Source organism: Ailuropoda melanoleuca, chromosome 2 (assembly GCF_002007445.2).
Source record: "Ailuropoda melanoleuca isolate Jingjing chromosome 2, ASM200744v2, whole genome shotgun sequence".
Lineage (NCBI taxonomy): Eukaryota > Metazoa > Chordata > Mammalia > Carnivora > Ursidae > Ailuropoda > Ailuropoda melanoleuca.
In genome coordinates this window covers 135,337,673-135,359,063 of record NC_048219.1, presented here as the reverse complement: position 1 = coordinate 135,359,063, position 21,391 = coordinate 135,337,673, and the positions used below count along the sequence as shown (strand labels likewise).

Genomic DNA, 21,391 nt, shown 5'->3' with positions numbered 1-21,391 from the left:
GGGGTCGGTCCCAGAACCCTGGGATCATGACTTGAGCTGAAGGCAGATGCTCAACCAACTGAGCCACCCAGGAGCCCCTTCAATTTTTCTGTTGTCCATTATACTAATTATTCCCAACACTCTTTTTTTATTCTTTCAGATTTGATGTCTGTTAACATAAACTTCCTGTTATTTTGTGCTCCTAATTATGATTATTTCTTTCTTTGTTTTCTTTCTTTTTTTTTTTTAGTTTTCTTTTTTTTTATTTTGTCTAACTGCATATCTCTATTCCTCTTGAAAATACATCTGTGTCTTTGAAGTCTTTTCACTAAGAAAGTGAACGTGTCATCTTACCTTTTTTGAAAGTTAGCAAGGGCTCCTCTGTCAACCCAAAGGGATATATAAATCCTGGTTCTCTTGTAAAGAAAAGGGTGTAAGCCAAAACCACAGATTCTTTGAGGTTCCCCCCTTTCATATCAAATGAGATATAATTTCATAAAATTAGGACCATGTATTTAGTTACACATTTTTGCACTAAAGAGTGAAGTTTCCTTTCAAGTGTAAATGAAAAACTCATGATTTATTTATTTATTTATTTAAAAGATTTACTTATTTATTTATTTGACAGAGAGAGACAGCCAGAGAGAGAGGGAACACAAGCAGGGGGAGTGGGAGAGGAAGAAGCAGGCTCTGAGTGGAGGAGCCTGATGTGGGGCTCCATCCCAGAACGCTGGGATCACACCCTGAGCCGAAGGGAGATGCCTAATGACTGTGCCACTCAGGCACCCCTCATTATTTATTTTTATATTTTTTAGCAAAGTATGTACAAATTCCAAATATAATTTAGAAGTTTTTTTCTGTAGTGATACTGACAAAATATTAATATTAAATTGTATCTGATAGTTTGTAGATATTCCATAAATAAACTTATGGGATAGTTTATAATTTAAATTTTTTATTCATATAAATAATATAAAGTTTATTTTTAAATAGATATTGGAATAAGCTCTACTTAGAGTTGCAAAAAACCCTTTCATTGATCCTAGTGTGATGTTATTATAATATGCATGAAATTGCTCAAATATAAATGTAATTCCAGTGTCTGAACTAATTTATAATTATATGTAATACAGTTGAAGTGATTGTATTTATCAACATAAAATGTTTTTCTTCTATCTTCCTGGTTGTCTACTTCTCCAGTTGGATCTAACAGCTAGTAATCAGGAAGATTTGCCTAGAGGACTTTTCTCAAATAGACTATTTCTGGAAAATAGGAAGGTTTTAGTAACTTTCTGTTCCATCTACACAACTTTGTGGGCAACAATCTCCAACATAGCATTCCCTTTGAAGGGCAGTGATTGACCACAGCGATCATACATATTTAAAATATAGCTATATACAAAATCCAAACATATAGACATATTAAGGAAGTTGCAAAAGTGAAATGGAAAGGAGGAAACCAAGTGGGATGGCAAAGACATACCAGATAAATGCAAACAAGAAGAAAACAGGAGTCATAATATGACATCAGACAAAATTGTCTTCAGAAGGAAAGATATTAAAGTGAGACAAGGACTATTTAAGGTAGTAAAGGGTTCAGTCCACTCCAAAGATCATACCAAATAACACAGCATTAAAATTCATTGAACAAAAATTACAGGGACTACAAGAATAAATAGAAACACATTAAACCAGACTTTAATTTTCCTGTCTCAACTCATAATAGATCAAGTACAACAAGAATATGTACAGATATAGAAGATGTAAGCAAGGTAGATTTAACTGAGATAGACTGAACTCTATAGCTTTAAAACAAACAAAATCTTTACTGTGTCCTTGGAAGGTCACTTAAAAAAACAACCTTCATTAGGACAAAGAGGAAATCTCAGTAAATTCCAAAGAACGTAAATGGTACAAAGTACCTTATTGGATTATAATATAATAAAACTAAATATAAATAAATAAGAAACCTGTTCTTTGGAATTATAAATACTTCTTCTTACACAGCTCTTATAATAAAGAGGAATTTGAAAGCAAAGTAAATTTTAAGAATTTTCTAGTTATTTTTTATTTTGCCAAGTTTGTGCAGTTCTAAAGTTTTCTCATTATTTTTGGGAAGGATATATTTAATTCATTAATTAATTTAGGACAATTTCATATCTTTATTATATTGTATTTCTATCCAAGAAAATGATATGTCTTTCCATTTATTCTTTGTTTTAGGTTTATTCAAAGATTTTTAAAAAATTCTTACATTGTATTTATGAAATATTCATTAATTGTGTTTTCCTCTTTTAAATGGACTATTTTTTAGGTTCACATAAAAACCGAGCAAGAAGTACAAAGTTCCCATATATGCCCAGCCCCCCTGTGAGCACAGCCCACTGTCAATATCACACGCCAGAGTGGCACTTTTGTTATAATTGATGAGTTTACATTGACACATTGTTATCACCCAAAGTACATAGTTCAGATTATGATTCACTTTTGGTGTTGAACATTCTATGGGTTTGGACAAATGAGTAGTGACTTGTACTATTATAGTATCATACAGAAAAGTGTCACTGCCCTTCACATAGTCATTGTTCTTTCACCACTAACCCCCAGCAAGCACTGATCTTTTTACTGTGTCTATAATTTTGCCTTTTCCAGAATGTCATATAATTGGAATCATGCAGTATGTAGCTTTTTCTGATTGACCCTTCCACTTAGTACTATGCATTTAAGTTTCCTCCATGTCATTTCATGGCTGGATAGCTCATTTCTCTTTAGTGAGAAATAGTATTCCATTGCCAGGATATACCGCCATTTATCAATCCATTTACATTTTTAGGACATCTTGATTGCTACCACATTTTGGAAATTTTTATTAATAAAGTTGGCATAAACATTTGTGTGCAGGTTTTTGTGTAGACGTAAGATTTCAACTCATTTGGGTAAATACCAAGGGGGACAATTGCTGGATTGTAGGCTAAGAGTAAATTTTGTTTTGTAAGAAGTTGCCAAATTATCTTCCAAAGTGGCTGTGCCGTTGAGCATTCCAGAAGGCAATGGATGAGAGTTCCTGTTACTCCACATTCTTGTCAGCATTTTGTTTTATCAGTGTTTAAGATTTTGGCCATTCTAATAGGTGGGTAGTGGTATCTCATTGTTGCTTTAATATGCATTTTCCTGATAATATATGATACAGAGCATCTTTTCATATGCTAATGTGCCATCTGTACATGTTCTTTGGTGAAGTGTCCATTAAGGTCTTTGATCATTTTTTTGAATCAAGTTGATTGTTTTCTTTATTATAAAGTGTTAATTGTTCTTTGTATATATTTTTTTTCTTTTGAACTAAAATAAAATGTATTTACATTATTTCTAGTGCAGTTCAATTAAAAACAGGTCCTGAACAAGCCTGGGAAGGTGTTGAAGCTAGAGAACCTAGGAAACGTGTTATTTCTTAGGTGCAGCCTGGTTGTAGCAACAGGAAGAACTTCAGACACAGGAATACAGTGTAACCCTTCAGTTTTGAAATGTTGCTAAATCTTCTTGTGCTTCAGAAATGACTGCCCCTGCCCTAGAAAAATTAAAATCATCTCTGCCATTATGTGGAACTGCGGCCCAGATGGGTGCTTCATCAGTCCTTTGTCAGCTTTATCTTTTGCAAATATTTTCTCCCAGTCTGTGGCTTGTCTTTTCATTCTCTTGACATTGTCTTTAACAGACCAGAAGTTTTTTATTTTAATGAAATCCAGTTTATCAATTATTTTTTTCATGGATCATGCTTGCTGTGCTTTGATAAAAGTCATTCCCACACCAAAAGTCATCTAAATTTTCTTCTGTGTTCTCCTCTAGGAGCTTTATAGTTTTGCATTCTACATTTAGCTCTATGATCCATTTCGAGTTAATTTCTGTGAAGAGTGTAAAGTCTGTGTCTAGATTCATGTTTTTGCATGTTGATGTCTAGTTGTTTAAGTACTGTTTGTTGAAAAAGACTATCTTTGCTACATAATATTGCCTTTGCTCTTTTATCAAAGATCTGCTGACTAAATATATATGGGTTTATTTCTGAGCTCTCTATTTTGTTCTGTTGACCTGTTTGTCAGTAGTTTCACCAATACCACACTACCTTGGTCGCTGTAGCTTTATTGTAAGTCTCGAAGTCAGGTATTGTCAGTCATCCAAGTTTTTTCTTCTCCTTCAGTATTGTGTTGGCTATTCTGGGTCTTTTGCCTCTCCATATAAACTTTAGAATCAGTTGGTCAATACCCACAAAATAATTTGCTGGAATTTTTATTGAGATTGCATTGATCAATAGATCAATAAACAAAGATCAAATTGAGAAAAACTGACATCTTGATTTTATTGAGTTTTCCTATTCATAAGCAGGGAATATCTCTATTATTTAGCTCTTCTTTGATTTCCTTTATTAATTTTGTAGTTTTCCTCATATAGACCTTGTATATAATCTGTCAGATTTATGCCTAAAAATTTCATTTTGGGGGGGACTAATATAAATGGTTTGTGTTTTTAATTTAATTTAATTTAATTTTTTTGAAGATTTTATTTATTTATTTGACAGAGAGAGACAGCCAGCGAGAGAGGGAACACAAGCAGGGGGAGTGGGAGAGGAAGAAGCAGGCCCATAGCGGAGGAGCCTGATGTGGGGCTTGATCCCAGAATGCTGGGTTCACGCCCTGAGCTGAAGGCAGACTCTTAACGACTGCACCACCCAGGCACCCTATGTGTTTTTAATTTTAAATACCACTCGTTCATTGCTGGTGTGTAGGAAAGCAATTTGCTTTTGTGTATTGATCTTGTATCCTGCAACCTTGCTATACTTGCTCATTAGTTCCAGGAGTTATTTTGTTTTTTGTAGGTTTTGTTGTTGTTGTTGTTGTTTAATTCTTTTGGGTTTTCTATATAAAAATTTGTTATCAGCAAACAAAGACACTTCTCTTTCCTCCTTCTTAATCTGTGTATCTTTTATTTCCTATTCTTGTCTTATTGCAGTAGTTAAGACTTCCAGTACAATGTTGAAAAGGAGTGGTGAGAAGGGCTATCTGTGTCTTTTTTTTCTAATCTTACTAGGAAAGCTTCTAGTTTCTTCTATTGTGTTTTTAAATACGTATTGTTCCTGTAAAGGAAATCTATTGAGTTTCTTATGTTTTTGAACCCAGACACTTAATTCTCTTACTACTTGTCGGAGTTTTTCAGTGTTTACACAATATGCAAATAAGTATAACTTTACTTCCTCTGTCCTAAATGCAATTATTTCTCACTTCTAATTGGAATGGCTTGTACTTTCAGCAAATTATTAAGTAATACTGTTGATTTTTTTCTTGACTTTAATGAAAATACATCTAGGATTATTTTGTAAAGTTTGTTGCTGACTTTGGGGTTCATACAAATGAACATATATATTTATATTTTTAACATACCATGAAGGTAGCATTGTGTATTGATGAAGAAAAGTCAGCTTATGCAGTAATTAATGTTGGTTGGAATAATTAAGGGGGAGAAAGAATCTTCTTATTCCATCTAGAAAACAAATTCCAAATAGATAAAAGATTTAAGCTTATAAAATTAGAGCATAAAAATGTTAAAAATGCAAGAAGAGAACATGATCTATCATATATCCCTCCACTCCCCTGGGGACATGGATGCTTTCCTCGACATGATGCAAAATCTAGAAGCCAAAAAGAATGACAGTTAGGTCATCATGTTACCATTTGAATTTCTTAACCTGTAGCACAGAAATACCACAAACTCAGAAAATATATACCTTTTAAAAGGCCCAAAATTAAATTGTTGATGCCATATCTAAAAAGTTGATATAGACTAAAAAGGAAAAAAAAATGGAAACATAGACTGTTATTTAAATAGGAAGTCACAGAAAAGAAAATTTAAAAAGCTCTTAACCATATGGAAAAAAGTTCAGCTTTTCTCATAGTAAGACAAAATGGAAATTAAAACTATAATATGATCCCATTTTTGTCCCAATCGGGTTGGAAATATTGAAAATATAACAACACATTTGTGGTGAAGATGTGGACAAACAGGCACAGCATTATATTGCTGTCTGGAGAGCCAATACTTCATAGTGAGTAATTTTGCAATAATTATCAAAATTAAAGATTCATGTTTTACACAACCAAGAGCATTTTTAGACACTAATACCATAAATATGTCCACAGATATGTGAAAATATGTGTATGAAATATATTAGTTGCAGCTTTATTTAGAATAGCAAAAGATCAGAAACAACCTGAATACTCGTAACTGGACAATTGATTCAATAAATTACAGCACATAGAAACAATGGAAAACCACATAGGCAATAAAAAGAGAGTTGAAGCTATAAAAATTGATAAGGAATAAACTCTAATATATACTTTTAAGTGAAAAATGAAAGGTTCAGAAGAGTTTGTGTCCTAAGATACTATATGTATGTGTTTTTTGATAGAAAATGTGTGAGTATACATACACTCATGTGACCAGTGTTTACCTATTACACACCTGGAAAAATATATGGAGCCAGAGAACAGTGGTTACCTCTGGGAGCAGAATCGAGTTTTGGAGAACAGGTAGCAGGGAGCGTTTACACTGTATTTTCTTTTAAACGATTTGTGTTTATGTCATTTACACATACCTTCTGTCAAAAAACGAATTAGTTAAAAATGAGAATATCTATGTCATAATACTTCCCTTTTGAGAAAAATCACCATACTTGTTATCCCTAAACTTTTATTTCCAAATAAATAACTGCCAGTGTTTTCCTGATGCCTTGTGGGAGAAGTAGAGTTTTAAGGTAAAATATTCCTTTTCCACTCATTTACACTTACTGATTTAATTTTTCTCTTCTTCCAGGCCCTGAGCTGATTACAGGTAGATTCTTAGAAGCTCTAAAGTTTTGTTAGTTCACTTAATAGACGGAGGGTCCAAATTTAAACTTCAATGTCCTATTTGTTTCTCTTCATCCACTGAAAAATATTGTCATAAACCTCACAGCAGAGGGAACGTCCTTCCGTGAAATTTGAGGGCCCTCTAGGATGCCTCACAAAACAGTCGTGGCTGCAGTGTTGTTATCACAGTTTCTATCCAGCAAAGCTGCAATTGACTGCTTCATAGCTTGTTGACCTTAATGAGTTAACACACTTTCCAGATAAAACTCATGGCCAAGCAGGAGCTTAGGCTCTGAGAAGTTTTGGCTCCATAATATCCGTGAAATTTGAGCTCATATTAAATATACCTTGAAACAATACACTTGGGATTTGGCTCCTGGCGTCAGATCCGATCTGACTCTGCTGTATGGAGTTGAGAGTTTTGCCTCAGGTCCGCATCGTATGTTTAGCACTACAGGACTATTGAATCAGCAAGAACAGCCTCATTGCTTTAGGGAAGCAATGTTGAGCTATGGCACCCTGCCTTCTTTCCGATCACTATTTCCTGAAATAGGAGAATTCTGCTGTCTTCTCCCACCTGAGGCCCAATCTAGGAATTTCTTTCCAGCTTAGTCTTTTTCTCATTCCTAGTCACATAAACGGCATTTGTCCAACACTGAACTGTCTCTGTGCGTGTCCACGTAAACCAACCCTGGCATGGCTAATGACGTGAGCAGGGCACAGTTCTAGCTGTCTCCATCTCAGATTAGATCAAGACTCAGGTCTGTGAGTCAGTCAGTAGTGACTCTTTGATTGGTCATTAAGGCTGGCTAAAGCAAACTGTTTTGATCGGCTTGGCCAGGAGCCACCTGTCAGGACTTAGGGGTTGGATTTTATATCCTCTCAGAAACAACTCCCTTTCTACTTCATGCCGTTGATAAGCTCTCCATTGCCTCTCTGCGGATACATCCTCATCTAGGTGGCTCACAGAGTGAACAGCCCATTAGGGACATGATAGTGTTTAGCCTAATGTACTTTAATTAAGGCCATAGTTGAATCACTTTCTTAAGTTATGGCACAGTTCCTGTGTCGGCAAAGCGCAAGAATTAATAAACATGGGACACTTAACAAAACCTGAGATAGAAAACATATCTGGTAAGCCAAAGCCAATGAGGCAGAAAAGTAGAATGGTGGTTGTGGGGGTTGGGAGGGGGAAGGGAGAATTGATATGCAGTGGGTATAAAGTTTCCGTTATGCCAGATGAGTAAGTACAAGACATCTGCTGTACAGCTTTGTGCCAGTAGCTAACAATACTGTCTTGCACACTTAAAAATTGATTAAAAGGGTAGATCTAGTGTTCCATGGTCTTACTACAAAAAATTTGTATTTCATAATTGCATTTCAATTTAATTAGAAATAAAAATGCAATCCTCTAGTTCCTATTTCATGACCAGAGTTTAGACATTAAAATTTTCTCTTAATCTCCTTAGGATATCTGCATCCTTTTTTTTTCCCTTTTCTTTTTTAGGGCTTTCATATGCAGAGTAAATGGTAATTAAAATGTGCAGGATGACAAGATGGAGCAAACAGTGCTTGTACCACCAGGACCTGACAGCTTCAACTTCTTCACCAGAGAATCTCTTGCGGCTATTGAAAGACGCATTGCAGAAGAAAAGGCTAAGAATCCCAAACCAGACAAGAAAGATGATGACGAAAATGGCCCAAAGCCAAATAGTGACTTGGAAGCTGGGAAGAACCTTCCCTTTATTTATGGAGACATCCCTCCAGAGATGGTGTCAGAGCCGCTGGAGGACCTGGACCCGTACTATATCAACAAGAAAGTGAGTGTTTTTTTTTAGGCATATTTTACTGCTAATTGCCTACTGCATACCTTGGACTATTATAGCACCAACATGTGCCAAATTAGCAGAAAGTCCAGATTTGTGTGTGTTTTATGCATATGCATCCGTGAGAAATAAATTGATTATATCATAACAGATGGAGCTGTCCCAAATGCACCACAACAGATACCTAAAAATAAATGTATGATGTAGGCAGGCAGCTAATTTAACGAATTAAAACATTCTCCCCAGAGACTGTATTTACTCTACAATTTTATTATGTGTTTTCTGCACTTGAAAATCCTGAAACTATCAAATGTGATAAAGATTTCAAAAATATTGGTATTAATTTCTCATGGAACAAAATTTGATGCCACAAGGGTTTCAATTTCTAGATCATGTTATATATAATAAATCAATTTCCTGCAGAAACTTTTTCCTCCTTAGAAAAGAACATTCCTATACAAACTACAGTTTTAAAAATTCTTCAGAGCAAATAATAATGTACTTTTTCCATTTGGATCCATGTATCTCTGGGAAGTATCATGTTTAGTGGTAACAGCCATTAAAACACAGTGTATCAATCAACTGAACTATGAAACAACTGAATTGCTGTATCACAAGGTGTTAAATCAAAATTTAAACAATGAGAGCTATTCTGCCATTTTTCTCAATATTATTAATACATAAGATAAAATTTTGCTTAAAATATTTTTATTTCAAAAAAATTTTTTATTTTTTTGGTGAAAGTATATTGATATTGGAAGAATTAACAAAAATATAGTATTCTGAGGAACTTTTAAAATGGTATTTAAATGCCTGTATTTTCTGTAACCATGCTTGAAATGAATATTTTGTTTTAAGCATCCAGTCTTTCATTATGACCATGACTTTACCAAACCAGAAGGAAAGCATAGAAAAAGATAAAATCGGGAAAAAAAATGTATCGTATTGATTTTAGATTAAATTTATGACTAGTTAATTTGTAACATTTTATTATCTTTTTCACTTTGTGAACTCTTGGTAGACGAGTGGGGCAAAAAAATTGTAACTGAGTAAATAAAATTTTTTAGTTGGATACGAGCTTTAAAATACCCCCCAAACTTTTAGGGACTCTCTTGGTTGCTGGCACAGTTCTGTATCAAGTTAGTCCTTATTAAAATGTATAAGTTTGGTGATTTTAATATGTGGATTTGAGACAGTTTTGCAAATTGCTTCTTTATTGACTACTGTAGTTTCAGAGGTAAAAATCTCACTATGTTCAGAATTTTTTTTTTAATTTTTCAGGATATAACCAATTTCAGGACTTACTTTCCCTTTTTAAAAACTGGTCTGCCCATTACACAGTAAAGAAAGAGATAAAGAATTGTTTTCCATAGATTTCATTATCTTTTATTTAACTTTGCTTTTTAACATAATGTTAAATCTTAGCAGGTAAGAGTTTATCCATGTCATTAAACTACCATTTAAATTAGAAGTTGCACTTTATTGTTCAGTCAGTCCTTTGAATATTAATTTGATATATTATCTGAAAAGCTAAAACCCAAATTAAACAAATGATGAGGGGTTTATCTGTATAAGGAAAGCAATAATGCAGATTATTCAATTATACAAACATTTTAACTTATTTGAAATTGCTTCATTCTTTTTTTTCACATTTTTTTTATTTTAATGTTTTTTTATTATATTATGTTAGCCACCATACAGTACATCCTGGTTTCTGATGTAAAGTTCGATGATTCATTAGTTGCGTATAACACCCAGTGCACCATGCAGTACGTGCCCTCCCTACTACCCATCACCAGTCTGATGTGTTTCTAGACAGACATTCATTCACACCGTAGAGTTTGTTTCTTTAATTTTTTAGCCTTTTTAGAGGTGCTGTTATCATGGGTAAGGGGGCTCTGTCCTCAGCAGGGCTTTTGCTACCCCCAACATCCATGTCCCCCCTTTCTGGTAGTAATCACAACGTAAAAATTATTACAGCTACCCAGTTTCTACCCCTTCATCAAACAGGGCTTTAATCTAGCATCGCAGCTCATACACTGTGTCCTTATTTGTAAAACAGTAAACGAATACTTTGAGAAAGACCAAACTAATACATGTTGACAAGGGCAGCAATTCTTTATGTGGAAACCAGATTATCCAATCAATCTTTCCTTTAAATTAAAGAGTTTTCAGACTGATAACAGTTGTTGTCTTGAGGGAGTGTCCCCAAACAAAACACCTCTTGATTGGATTATAACAAATGATATATAACAAAGGATATGAAGGCAGCTGGAAAAGAAAATTATGCAAACCCCTTCAAATAGTTCAAAGAAAGGTCTTCAAACTGAGGATGAAGACCAGCTCTGAAGGAATCAGTCAGCCAGATTCTTGTGGTGAAATAACCCTTACAAACTTGATTAGGTTCGCATTCGAGCTTGCCTCTAACATCATCTATCCTTATCTCCAAACGCACATTGTATGAGGAAGGAAAAACATTTTGGCATTTTGGAACAAATCACACTGTGCAAGCAGGACAACCTGATAAGAGAAATACTGTTATCAGGAAGGAGTTTTCCCCAAGGTAAGGCTCTCCATTGCCTTAACACTGGGCTGACATCAACCGAGTCTCCAAATGTAAGCCATTCAACAGCAATACAAATGAAACTCTGCAGCCCTGAAATGCTTGGAAACTAACATTGCATGCTTAGGACACACGACTATGCAACGTGTTTAAAATTTCCTTCTTTAGCATTTTCATGTGAAGACTTTCTCTAGTTGCCATTACACTGGTTTCTAGTCTCAAATTTTCTTTCTCTAATTGGATTATTTCAGTTTTGAGGAGTAGCCTCAAATTCTAGATTAGTTTGCTCTGATTAAAGTTGGAATGCTTAGAAAATTAATAGCTTTTTAAAAAATCATGAGTATTTCTTTTGATATTTGGTAACCAATTTTATTGTCCGACTTGGATATCTGAGCTCAGCAGGGGTGATCTTCATTAAAACGGTGGATGACACACACACGGTTCTCCTCGCATACACAAAGCTTCTAATGGTGGAAATGTCACTGAAGATCCCACTATTCCTGATATTGGGGATGTGGATTTTATTGCCTGAGTGAGTTGGAATATACAAATATCGGTAGGCCAGTGACTTACTTTCCTAAGTTTTAAGTCAAGTATGCCAATGTGCCATTTATATCTAAAGACAAAGTCTCTAGTTTCTTTCTTATTAATATGTAGAATAAACAAAGCAAGCCTCCTTTAAAAATGGTTGCAGAATCTCTTCTTTATGTTATATTTTAAAGTACAGTGGTATCTGTATAAGAAATTTATGTGTAAGGACTAGAAACAACGCAAACCACACTAAAGCCCTCTATGATCTTCTAAAAAGACAATGTCAGTGAGCTTATGGAAATGTCATTGCTGATGGTGTATTTTCAGATGGCATATGCCCACATATTTTTATCTTCTTTGCCCTAGTTTAAAATGTGCAAGTTATATAATGTTCGAGAGTTCTACTAAAATTGTAAAAGCAGTTTAATCCCTGGTCAGTGATATTGTAGTAACAACTGAAGAGATGGTAGCAATCATCTCATGAACATTCCTGATGCATGGAAGCATTTGCAGACCCTCAGAGGTTTTAAGCTGTCAGCAGTCCATGGTAAGAACCAAAAAATGAAATAATGGTGCTATCAGAATACGATCATGGAATTTTCCATATCGTGTTACCTGTGGTCCAGTGCTCTTCAAAACATGATTCCAGGCTGGGTTCCTTTTGTTTGTTTATTTACTTCAGCTATGTGGCAAGTCACATTTAGCTTGTGAACACACCTTTTTTTCCCCTTATTTTTTTTTCACATTCTTTTTTTTCAAAGCTTGGGTTAATTTTGTACCATTTGGCTATACGTTCAAATTCTTCACCTACTCTTTATTACAGAAAATTTCTTTCTTCCCATGTTCTTCTTAAAATTACAGATGACTCATTAGTACCATGGAAGAAAATATCCTTTGTGACAGTGTCCTGGAAATAGAATGAGGTATTTTAGATCTGTAGTGAAAATGGATGTTTGTTAATCATGGAATATAGAAATGTATCCAGTTTAAAATGTATTCTTTCCTTGATTGTGTCACGGGCCATTTATGAACGACTTATTCTCCCTTTTTATCAGCTCTTCTAAAAAAAGATGCCTACGGCCTCTTTATTGGAGCTGCATGAAGAGTCATATGAATTTGTGATTTCAAATTCATGCCTGGTCTGTTATAGCTACAGGAATTCTAAATTGTTATATTGGGTAGAGAGAGTTGTTTGTTTTGTTTTTAATTGGGATTAGGGAGTTTTTCTTGCAAAAGTCATCTAACAGAAAATCGGAAAAGTAGATGGTAAATAAAACCTTATAATTCCATAAATTGTCTTATGAACAGTCCCCAATTTGTAACTTTTTTTTTTTTTTGGCATATCATTAGCTCCTCTAGAATTAGCAGTCCCCCAGGCTCTCCCTTCCACCCAAGGCACTATAGCTGACTTCCAAATCTTTCTCTCTTCATCCACTATTTTTTCCTTATGCCCCTTTCTTCTTTGTCACCTCCCCATCTCTGGCTTGGAAACAATCCCAGATGATGATGATGGTAGTAAAATAATGGTTGGCATTTATTAAGTACCTGCTATATTAGGAAGAAACCCTTCAATTTAGAGTGACAAAAATCTAAAAGAAACTCGTTTTTGAAACCAAACAAGCTAATTAATTAATTAGCTATGTGATGGACTCATTGACCAGATTAATGCCACATGGGCAGGCAATTATTATAACTCTGTCCTCAATGCACTACATATCAGGATATTTACAGTTCCTCTTGAATCCTCATGTCCTTCCAAGATAACTCTTGTCTTTATTTTAAAATAATGAAACTGAGGTGAAGTAATTTGTCTAAGATCACAAAGCTATTCAGTAACAGACACTAGATTTAAAACAGATCTGTCAGCTTCTGGGGCCCATTGCCATGCTACTTTGGGTGTGCAGTCTCTGCACTGATAATGCCGGTGGAAAAGAAATGTCAGTCGTAGAAAATAAATAAGCCTATTGCTGCTTTTCCTGCCCCTCTAATCACACCATCTTGCAAGCTCACCCATCTCCTAGGTTGGTAATATTTCCCAAACCCGACTTGTTGCTTCCCTATTTCTCTCATCAGGGGCATGCCCTATCTTTGTAAAAACAAAAATCTTAAAGACTCAGTAAGTTTATATCAACTTCTAAAATAATTAGACAATTACATTTCCCAACAGATTCTAATAGGATGATAAACACCTTTTTTTTTTTCAAGGAGGAGAGATTCAGGAAATTTAAATTATGTGCCTCTATAAAGTAATGCATTTAATTTGGGATCTGAAGGGTAGCAAGGAGAGGAGAGAGAAGTCTTCCAGGGAAAGGGAATAGCCTACAAGTGGACATACAATATAGCCGGCCTATAATAAGTGGGAAGAGAATCAGATGTGGTTGGGGAGGTGGGTCAGGGCTAGATAAAGGTGCTTTGAAGTGCATTATTAAAGAGTTTGAAGTTTAAAGGCAAAATGAATTCTCAGTGGGACTTAGATTAGGGGAGTGACGTGGTCCATTTTATATTTTTAATGATCAAGCTGGGAGTCTTTATGGACGCTTGGTCTAGATTTTTGACAATGAAGACAGAGAATAATGGATGGGATCTGAATCTATTTCGGAGGTGCTCAAGTACCAGATAGCATTGTTTTCTGAATATGAAATTTGGGAGGAAAGATTGAGCAGTAAAGTTCCAATGTGAAAATTGGTCCTGCTTTCAAATACGCAAGTGTTAGTATGTGTATGTGTTTGAGAACCAGACAAACACACACTTCCAACCTTTCATTCTCGTATCTTTATGGCACTTTCGAATTCATTAAGGTGGTTCACATCTTTTCTTTTCAGATGTAGAAATCAGCAGGGAATAATCTGCTCAAAATTCTGACGCAGCAAGTCTGAAGTAAAACGGGACCTCAAACTGGTCCTCTTCAGTCAGTGAAAAATTGAGCATCTAATAATGTACCACACCCACCGTATAGGCTGAAGACACAGGCTGGGAAACAGTTGACAGCCAGACTGCATTTGCACCTGTGGTTAGAGTGTCTCCTCTCTGAGGTGGAGGCGGGGGCAGCTGTAACCCGGTTAAGAGCCCAGCGGGGCACCTCCGGTAAGGTTGTCTCTGCACTGGCCCACCCCCACCATGACACCCAGCTAAAGCCTAGGGACAAGCAACTCTACGGACTCCTCCCTGGGTACAAATTGTCTTTTGCATGAGCTTAACGCAGAGATTTTTTTTAAAAAACTGACTGTGAGGTATTGGGCCCACAGACACATCTGGTTTGACTCAGGCAATATTGTTTATTTATTTATTTTTTAAGATTTATTTTATTTATTTGACAGAGAGAGAGACAGCCAGCGAGAGAGGGAACACAAGCAGGGGGAGTGGGAGAGGAAGAAGCAGGCTCCCAGCAGAAAAGCCTGACGTGGGGCTCGATCCCAGAACACCGGGATCATGCCCTGAGCCAAAGGCAGAGGCTTTACAACTGAGCCACCCAGGCGCCCCAGGCAATATTGTTTATTTTGAATTAGTTTCCAAGATCTATAAATCAAGAGAAAACACACACACACACACACACACACACACACACTCATGCATACACTCACACACATAGGATCCGCATATTTAGGGTTTCTCTTATAATATCAGATCTGGCTTCACTGGTTTGCATACCAGAAAATTGATAGGGACCTCCCACCACCTTGTCTCTGTGGGCATTTTGGCTGGTGATCCCTGGCTTGAAGACCACGTGTGTAATCAGGGAAGGCCAGATACTTAAGCGTGGGTGCGCTACAGGCAGGCAAGTGCCAGGGGCTGTTCTTTGGGCTGCTTATCCCTAGCCTAAAGGGAAAAATAGAATACGACCAGGAAAGAAAAAAAAAAGTTAGATATTGCATGCTCCTTTCGGTCATCAGGTGGTGAAGCTGTGAGAAAGATTTCCATTCCTCAGTGAGCCAGAAAATGTGGGAAATGTTGGCCTGAATCCACAGATTATCACAAAATAGGCATGGAAGTAGGTAAGACCCTTTAGAATGCCCACAGGGGAAAAAAAAAGTATTAGATGCCATGGAGTTGGCCCAGATGAGCAATGTTCCCAGAGGTAAGTACTGATGAAATCTCTTGACTTTCTATGACGTTCTTTACATTCAAAACTTCTGAAACATCTCTCCTCCTGCCACGTGGCTCTCATTCAACCCCTCCTTTCTTTCTTTTTTTTTTTTTTTAAAGATTTTATTTATTTATTTGACAGAGATAGAGACAGCCAGTGAGAGAGGGAACACAAGCAGGGGGAGTGGGAGAGGAAGAAGCAGGCTCATAGCAGAGGAGCCTGATGTGGGGCTCGATCCCACAACACCGGGATCACGCCCTGAGCCGAAGGCAGACGCTCAACCGCTGTGCCACCCAGGCGCCCCTCAACCCCTCCTTTCTAAATCTCTTCTCCAACCAGCAGCTGAGAACGTGGAAAATGTTGTTTCCTCTCCTGGCAGAATATGGAGCCAGGGAATGTCCCTTATTCACATGCCAGGGCAACTTCAAGGGGAAAGGCGCCCCTGACAGCCCAACTTGCAATTCTTTTGCCATTTGCAGAGTCACAAGTTCTTTTCCATGGTGATAAGGTTTCACAGTACCATTAATACAAAATTCCTTTTCACTAAGAGTTAGATAGGCTTTTGAGTGGTATGTAAATATATATGTTTATGTGTATATGTATGTGTGTGTATATATTCTTTCTGTGGGAAAATATATTCAGTACAAACAATTGATTTCCAAATATATTCTTGGAGCATAGTGTATGTACAAGTTGAAAATTGCTTGTTTTAAATTTTGAGACTAAAGCACAAATTTATTTATTTATTTATTATATTATGTTAGTCACCATACAGTACATCCCTAGTTTTTGATGTAAAGTTCCATGATCCATTACTTGTGTATAACACCCAGTGCACCATGCAATACGTGCCCTCCTTACTACCCATCACCAGCCTATCCCATTCCCCCATCCCCCTCCCCTCTGAAACCCTCAGTTTGTTTCCCAGAGTGCATAGTCTTATGCTTCATTCCCCAATTTAATCAACCAAGAGTGTATTCTGTATTTTCTGTTGTTCATAATCATTGCTAGCCTTCCTCTGTTACTTTTGCCAGTACATTTACTTTATGAGCAGACAAATGCAATACATTTAGAGGCAGTCCTGTTATTCTGGTAATTTTTGATAATGTTTAGATAAATACAAAATTGGGCCTTAAACTGAAACTATTTAGTGTAAAGAACATGGCCCCTAGGTCGAAAGAAAAATTAAAATAGTGGACATCTTTAGAAAAAGAGACTGGAAAACTATGGCTTGTTAAATTCAATGCCACCTTGGAAAAAAAAATTTATAAACAAATCACTTCTAGAGACGAGAATCACTTGGTAGTAACACTCAGAGACAAAATCACTTGGTAGTAACAAGCACAGATTCATAAATAGCGATTTCTACCAAACTAGTCTAGCATCAATTGTTTCCTTATTGACTGTGCAGCTAGGTTAAGGGGAAGGATTTTAATGCATGTGTACAACATAATCATTAACAATTTGGGCAACTTTAAATATTGCCCATTAACAGACATAGGTTCACAGCCTTGCTATTGAAGAATCACCTGAGGGATTTACTAAAAATACATAATACTCCGCATCAGAATCTCTACTGAACTGCAATCACAACAACTTTATGAGCTAAGAATATGTATTCCCATTTTCCAAAAGAGACAAAGGAGCCGCAGGAAGCTGAGGTAACTGGTCTAGGCTCGCCCTGCTGGCGGGCGGCGGGGTCAGCTTTGAGCCAGATATCTGACTCCAGACTTTGCACTTTCAATAACTACAAGTTCAACTAAATCCTACTTCTGTGTTCCTAATGTTGCTCTCCAGATTGTCAGGCTGTGGAGTAGCAGAGGTGTTTGCCTGTTTTTCTTGTTTTGCCTTTAAAATCAGGATTGCTCGTACCTTGCTGACGAGAGTCGGAACTAGCAAGGCCATGCATGGTGTATGTATAGGTCTGTGTTGCCAAATGCAATAGACATTAGCCAATTGTGGCTACGGTACTTTACATGTGGGGAATCCAGACTTCGAAGACTTAGAATTGATATGAAAAAAAAGATGTAAAATATCTCAATAATTTTTAATATTGATTCCGTGAAATGATAATATAATGGATATAGTAGGTCATAGAAAATATTACTAAAATTAATTTCACTTGGATCTTTACTTTTTTAAAAATAGGGCTCTCAGAATATTTAAAATCACATATGGGCTCAGATTTGTAATTCACATAATATTTCTATTGGCCAGCTCTGATCTAGGTAAACCTTCGCTTATCCTTCTAGATTTTCTTCTGTTAGCTGACATGGTTGAACATTTACTAGTATATAAACTTCTTGGGGTCATGTCTATCTTTGTTTTCCCTGTTATCTGTAGCACAGAGCTTTGCAAATATTTGTGCTGAACAGTTCATATCTATCTTTTGTACTGAAGTTTAATTAAATTAATATTTGGACCTAAACCACTTCCATACTTTCCAGGTGTTTGCCATGCCCATACATATTAACAGCTTATCAAATAGGAGCTCAATAAATGTTACTTGAGTTTGATAACTATATATGAAGGGGTAAGTGACAAACCTGACCACCATCTAATGTATGAAAAGTTATTCTCATACAAATGTATCCTTAAAGTGATATTTCATATATAGAATCTCATTTCTGATTCAGTCAAAACGCTATGTTTTGAAATTTGTTCTGAGGCACATAATTATTCACTCTTTAAAATGATTTCATGAATTTTCTGCAGCCATGGGCTGTAAAGAGAAGCCTATCTCAAGCTTGATACTATTTCTCAGCCTTTCTACTCTACCACCAATTTTGAACTTTTTCTTTGGTATTGAAGTGACTTCGTGCAGTAAATATTATCCTGAGGAGTTGTGATAGTGAAATTTTTACTGAACTAGTTAGATTTAAAAGGTGCTAAGGTACTTCACTATAATAAGCCATCCAATACATTCTTTTAAAAAGTCCATACTAGGGGCACCTGGGTGGTGCAGTGGTTAAGCTTTTACCTTCGGCTCAGGGCGTGATCCCGGCGTTATGGGATCGAGCCCCACATCAGGCTCCTCTGCTATGAGCCTGCTTCTTCCTCTCCCACTCCCCCTGCTTGTGTTCCCTCTCTCACTGGCTGTCTCTATCTCTGTTGAATAAATAAATAAAATCTTTAAAAAAAAAAAAAGTCCATACTAAACTATACATTTAGGAATCAGTTAAGATGGTAAATTTTACGTTACGTGATTATTAGTAAATGCCTTAAGAAACACAGAGTCAGAATGCTTCATTATATGTTATTTATGTTATTGCATGTTGCTACTTTATTTTTTTTTTTTGTCTACACATGGCTAATTGATCTTAAATATATCTAATGCTTGGAATGTGATTCCAATGACATTCATGGTTCGGGGGCTGTGAGCTTTCACTCTGTGCTAAAAAAGGCACTACATGAGATGAGCAGTCAATTAGGATTAGAATTCAGTGTGTCAGCTAACTCAGAAATCCCAATACAGAATTTAGCACTCCTGGTCAACAGATACTCTCCAGGGAGCTTGGCTTCCAAAAATCAATTATTGGATTTTGTCCATCTAACTCAAGAGCAGGTTTGAGGGTGGCTGTTTTTATTTCCTATTGCCCATGGAGGGATGATGATATTTATTTTAAAGAATAAGGGGTTAAAAAATAATTTCAAAAAAAGTATTAGTTCTAGTGAATGATTTTGCATTCTACAGGACTAATTTTCAAGTGTTTGAATTGGGAAAGCTGAAATTACTATAAAAGGAATGTAGTGTCTTAAGAGTCTTAGAATGAAATGAAATATGCACCCATTTAAGACTCTCATTTAACGCAGATGTTTAAAATGTTAAGACAATAAATAAATTCTCTTGGCCAAATACCTTATGTATGATAAAATTGCAGGTAAGTATCAGGTAAAAGGTAAGGGACACCGTTGGATGTCCTCTGAGTTAAGAGATCCAGGGACCCCTGGTCTGCATGGCACACATTGCAAGTTGCAACATTGGAATAATTCATTATGACAAATAACAGAAGTAGGCAATAGAGTTGAAATGGTTTATACTTTTATACTTCTATGTTGTGTTCCTATCTTACAGACTTTTATAGTATTGAATAAAGGGAAGGCCATCTTCCGGTTCAGTGCCACCTCTGCCCTGTACATTTTAACTCCCTTCAATCCTCTTAGGAAAATAGCTATTAAGATTTTGGTACATTCATATCCTTTTCAAGTGATCAATATTAACTATTTGTGTGTAATCTATAAGTGCTTTCTAGCTAAATATAAAATTGGCTTGGGAAATGTCCATATTCTATGGCTTTTATCACTCTCGTTTTTGTGTCTTCTTTTGTCATATAAGTCTTATTCTTACAGTTTATTAGTCACATGGATGCCACTGAATCTTACAAACTCTTTAATATTATATATTATAATATTATATAATATATATAACATATTATATATATATCTTTCAAATGTAAATTACACATCAGTCTGTAACATTTTATATATAGATATATATATATCTTCCTAAAAATACTCTAATGTATTGAGTCTTACAAATCTGGTGTAAAGTAGCCATATTTATCCTTACCATCTTTGCACAAAGGTTGTGATGATCTAGAATTTGCAGTGAATAATGATATAATAACAGATAAATCTATTTCCAGAGCCAAGTTCAGACATATCTATTATATAAAGCATTTTAGTGTACCTTAGAATAAACCTTTAAGTATATTTTTTATGGGAGAATGTCAGGGGGTTTTGGCCAATACTTAGTTGATTCTTGGACTTTCCTAATGAAATCCATGAGGCAATACTGGAATATTGGCTGAATTTCAAATTTAAGTCATTGAATTATGACTCTGTCATGGAAAACTGATTGGTAAAGACTTTGGAAGTTAAAGAAAGAAGCTGAAGATTATATTTCCAAATGGTCTTTAGGGATTTGATTTTGAGATTTCCATTGGTGTTAAAAATGGACTCCAACTAAATTCATCGATTCATGTTCATTGGCAAAAAAAAAAAAAAAAAACTTTATTTCTGATTATGTCTCATTTGATGACTTTGGTGTTAATAAATATAAAAATATTGTTGTAATTTTCATAAACACGTACTACCTGATTTTTTTTAAAAAAGGATTCTAAATCTGAAAAGGCCATTCTATTTTTGACCTGATAGCAAGAGAGTCCTTACTGATATAAATATGATATTATTAATATTAAAAGAGTCAAAACATAAAAATTCTACGTTCAAGATTTTTACATTTGTGGAGGTTACCTTATCCTAGTTTGTACTCCTAGTGCCATCATGTGGTCATTTGATGAAAACTTCCTTTTTCACTTATGGAAAATTTTTGTTTTGGCAGTAAACTGTAGTGGAAAGAATATTGGATATGAAGGCAGGAAACTTGTGTTCTACTCCTCTGCTAAGTTATCTAATTTCTCTAGAGCTTAGGTCTTATTTCTTTAATTTCTGAAATACAGTGATTAGACTGGCTCCATAATTCTGTTATGTTTAGTCATTTGCTTGAGCTAAA

General features: G+C 35.6%; 1 protein-coding gene across 6 annotated transcripts in view; it reads left to right on the top strand.

Moving 5' to 3' along the window:
- Positions 1 to 21,391, top strand: part of LOC100483294 (sodium channel protein type 1 subunit alpha) — a 139,383-nt gene that overhangs the window by 54,331 nt on the left and 63,661 nt on the right. For 5 of the 6 annotated variants that reach the window (XM_034654674.1, XM_002928605.4, XM_034654672.1 and 2 more), the window contains 2 exons: positions 8,380 to 8,692; positions 19,952 to 20,070. In XM_034654674.1, coding sequence (XP_034510565.1) covers positions 8,429 to 8,692; positions 19,952 to 20,070 — 383 coding nt within the window. In that variant the 5' untranslated portion in view covers positions 8,380 to 8,428. Of the gene's footprint in view, positions 1 to 8,379; positions 8,693 to 19,951; positions 20,071 to 21,391 lie in introns of those variants that run through there. The other variant, XM_034654675.1, reaches the window with a different exon arrangement.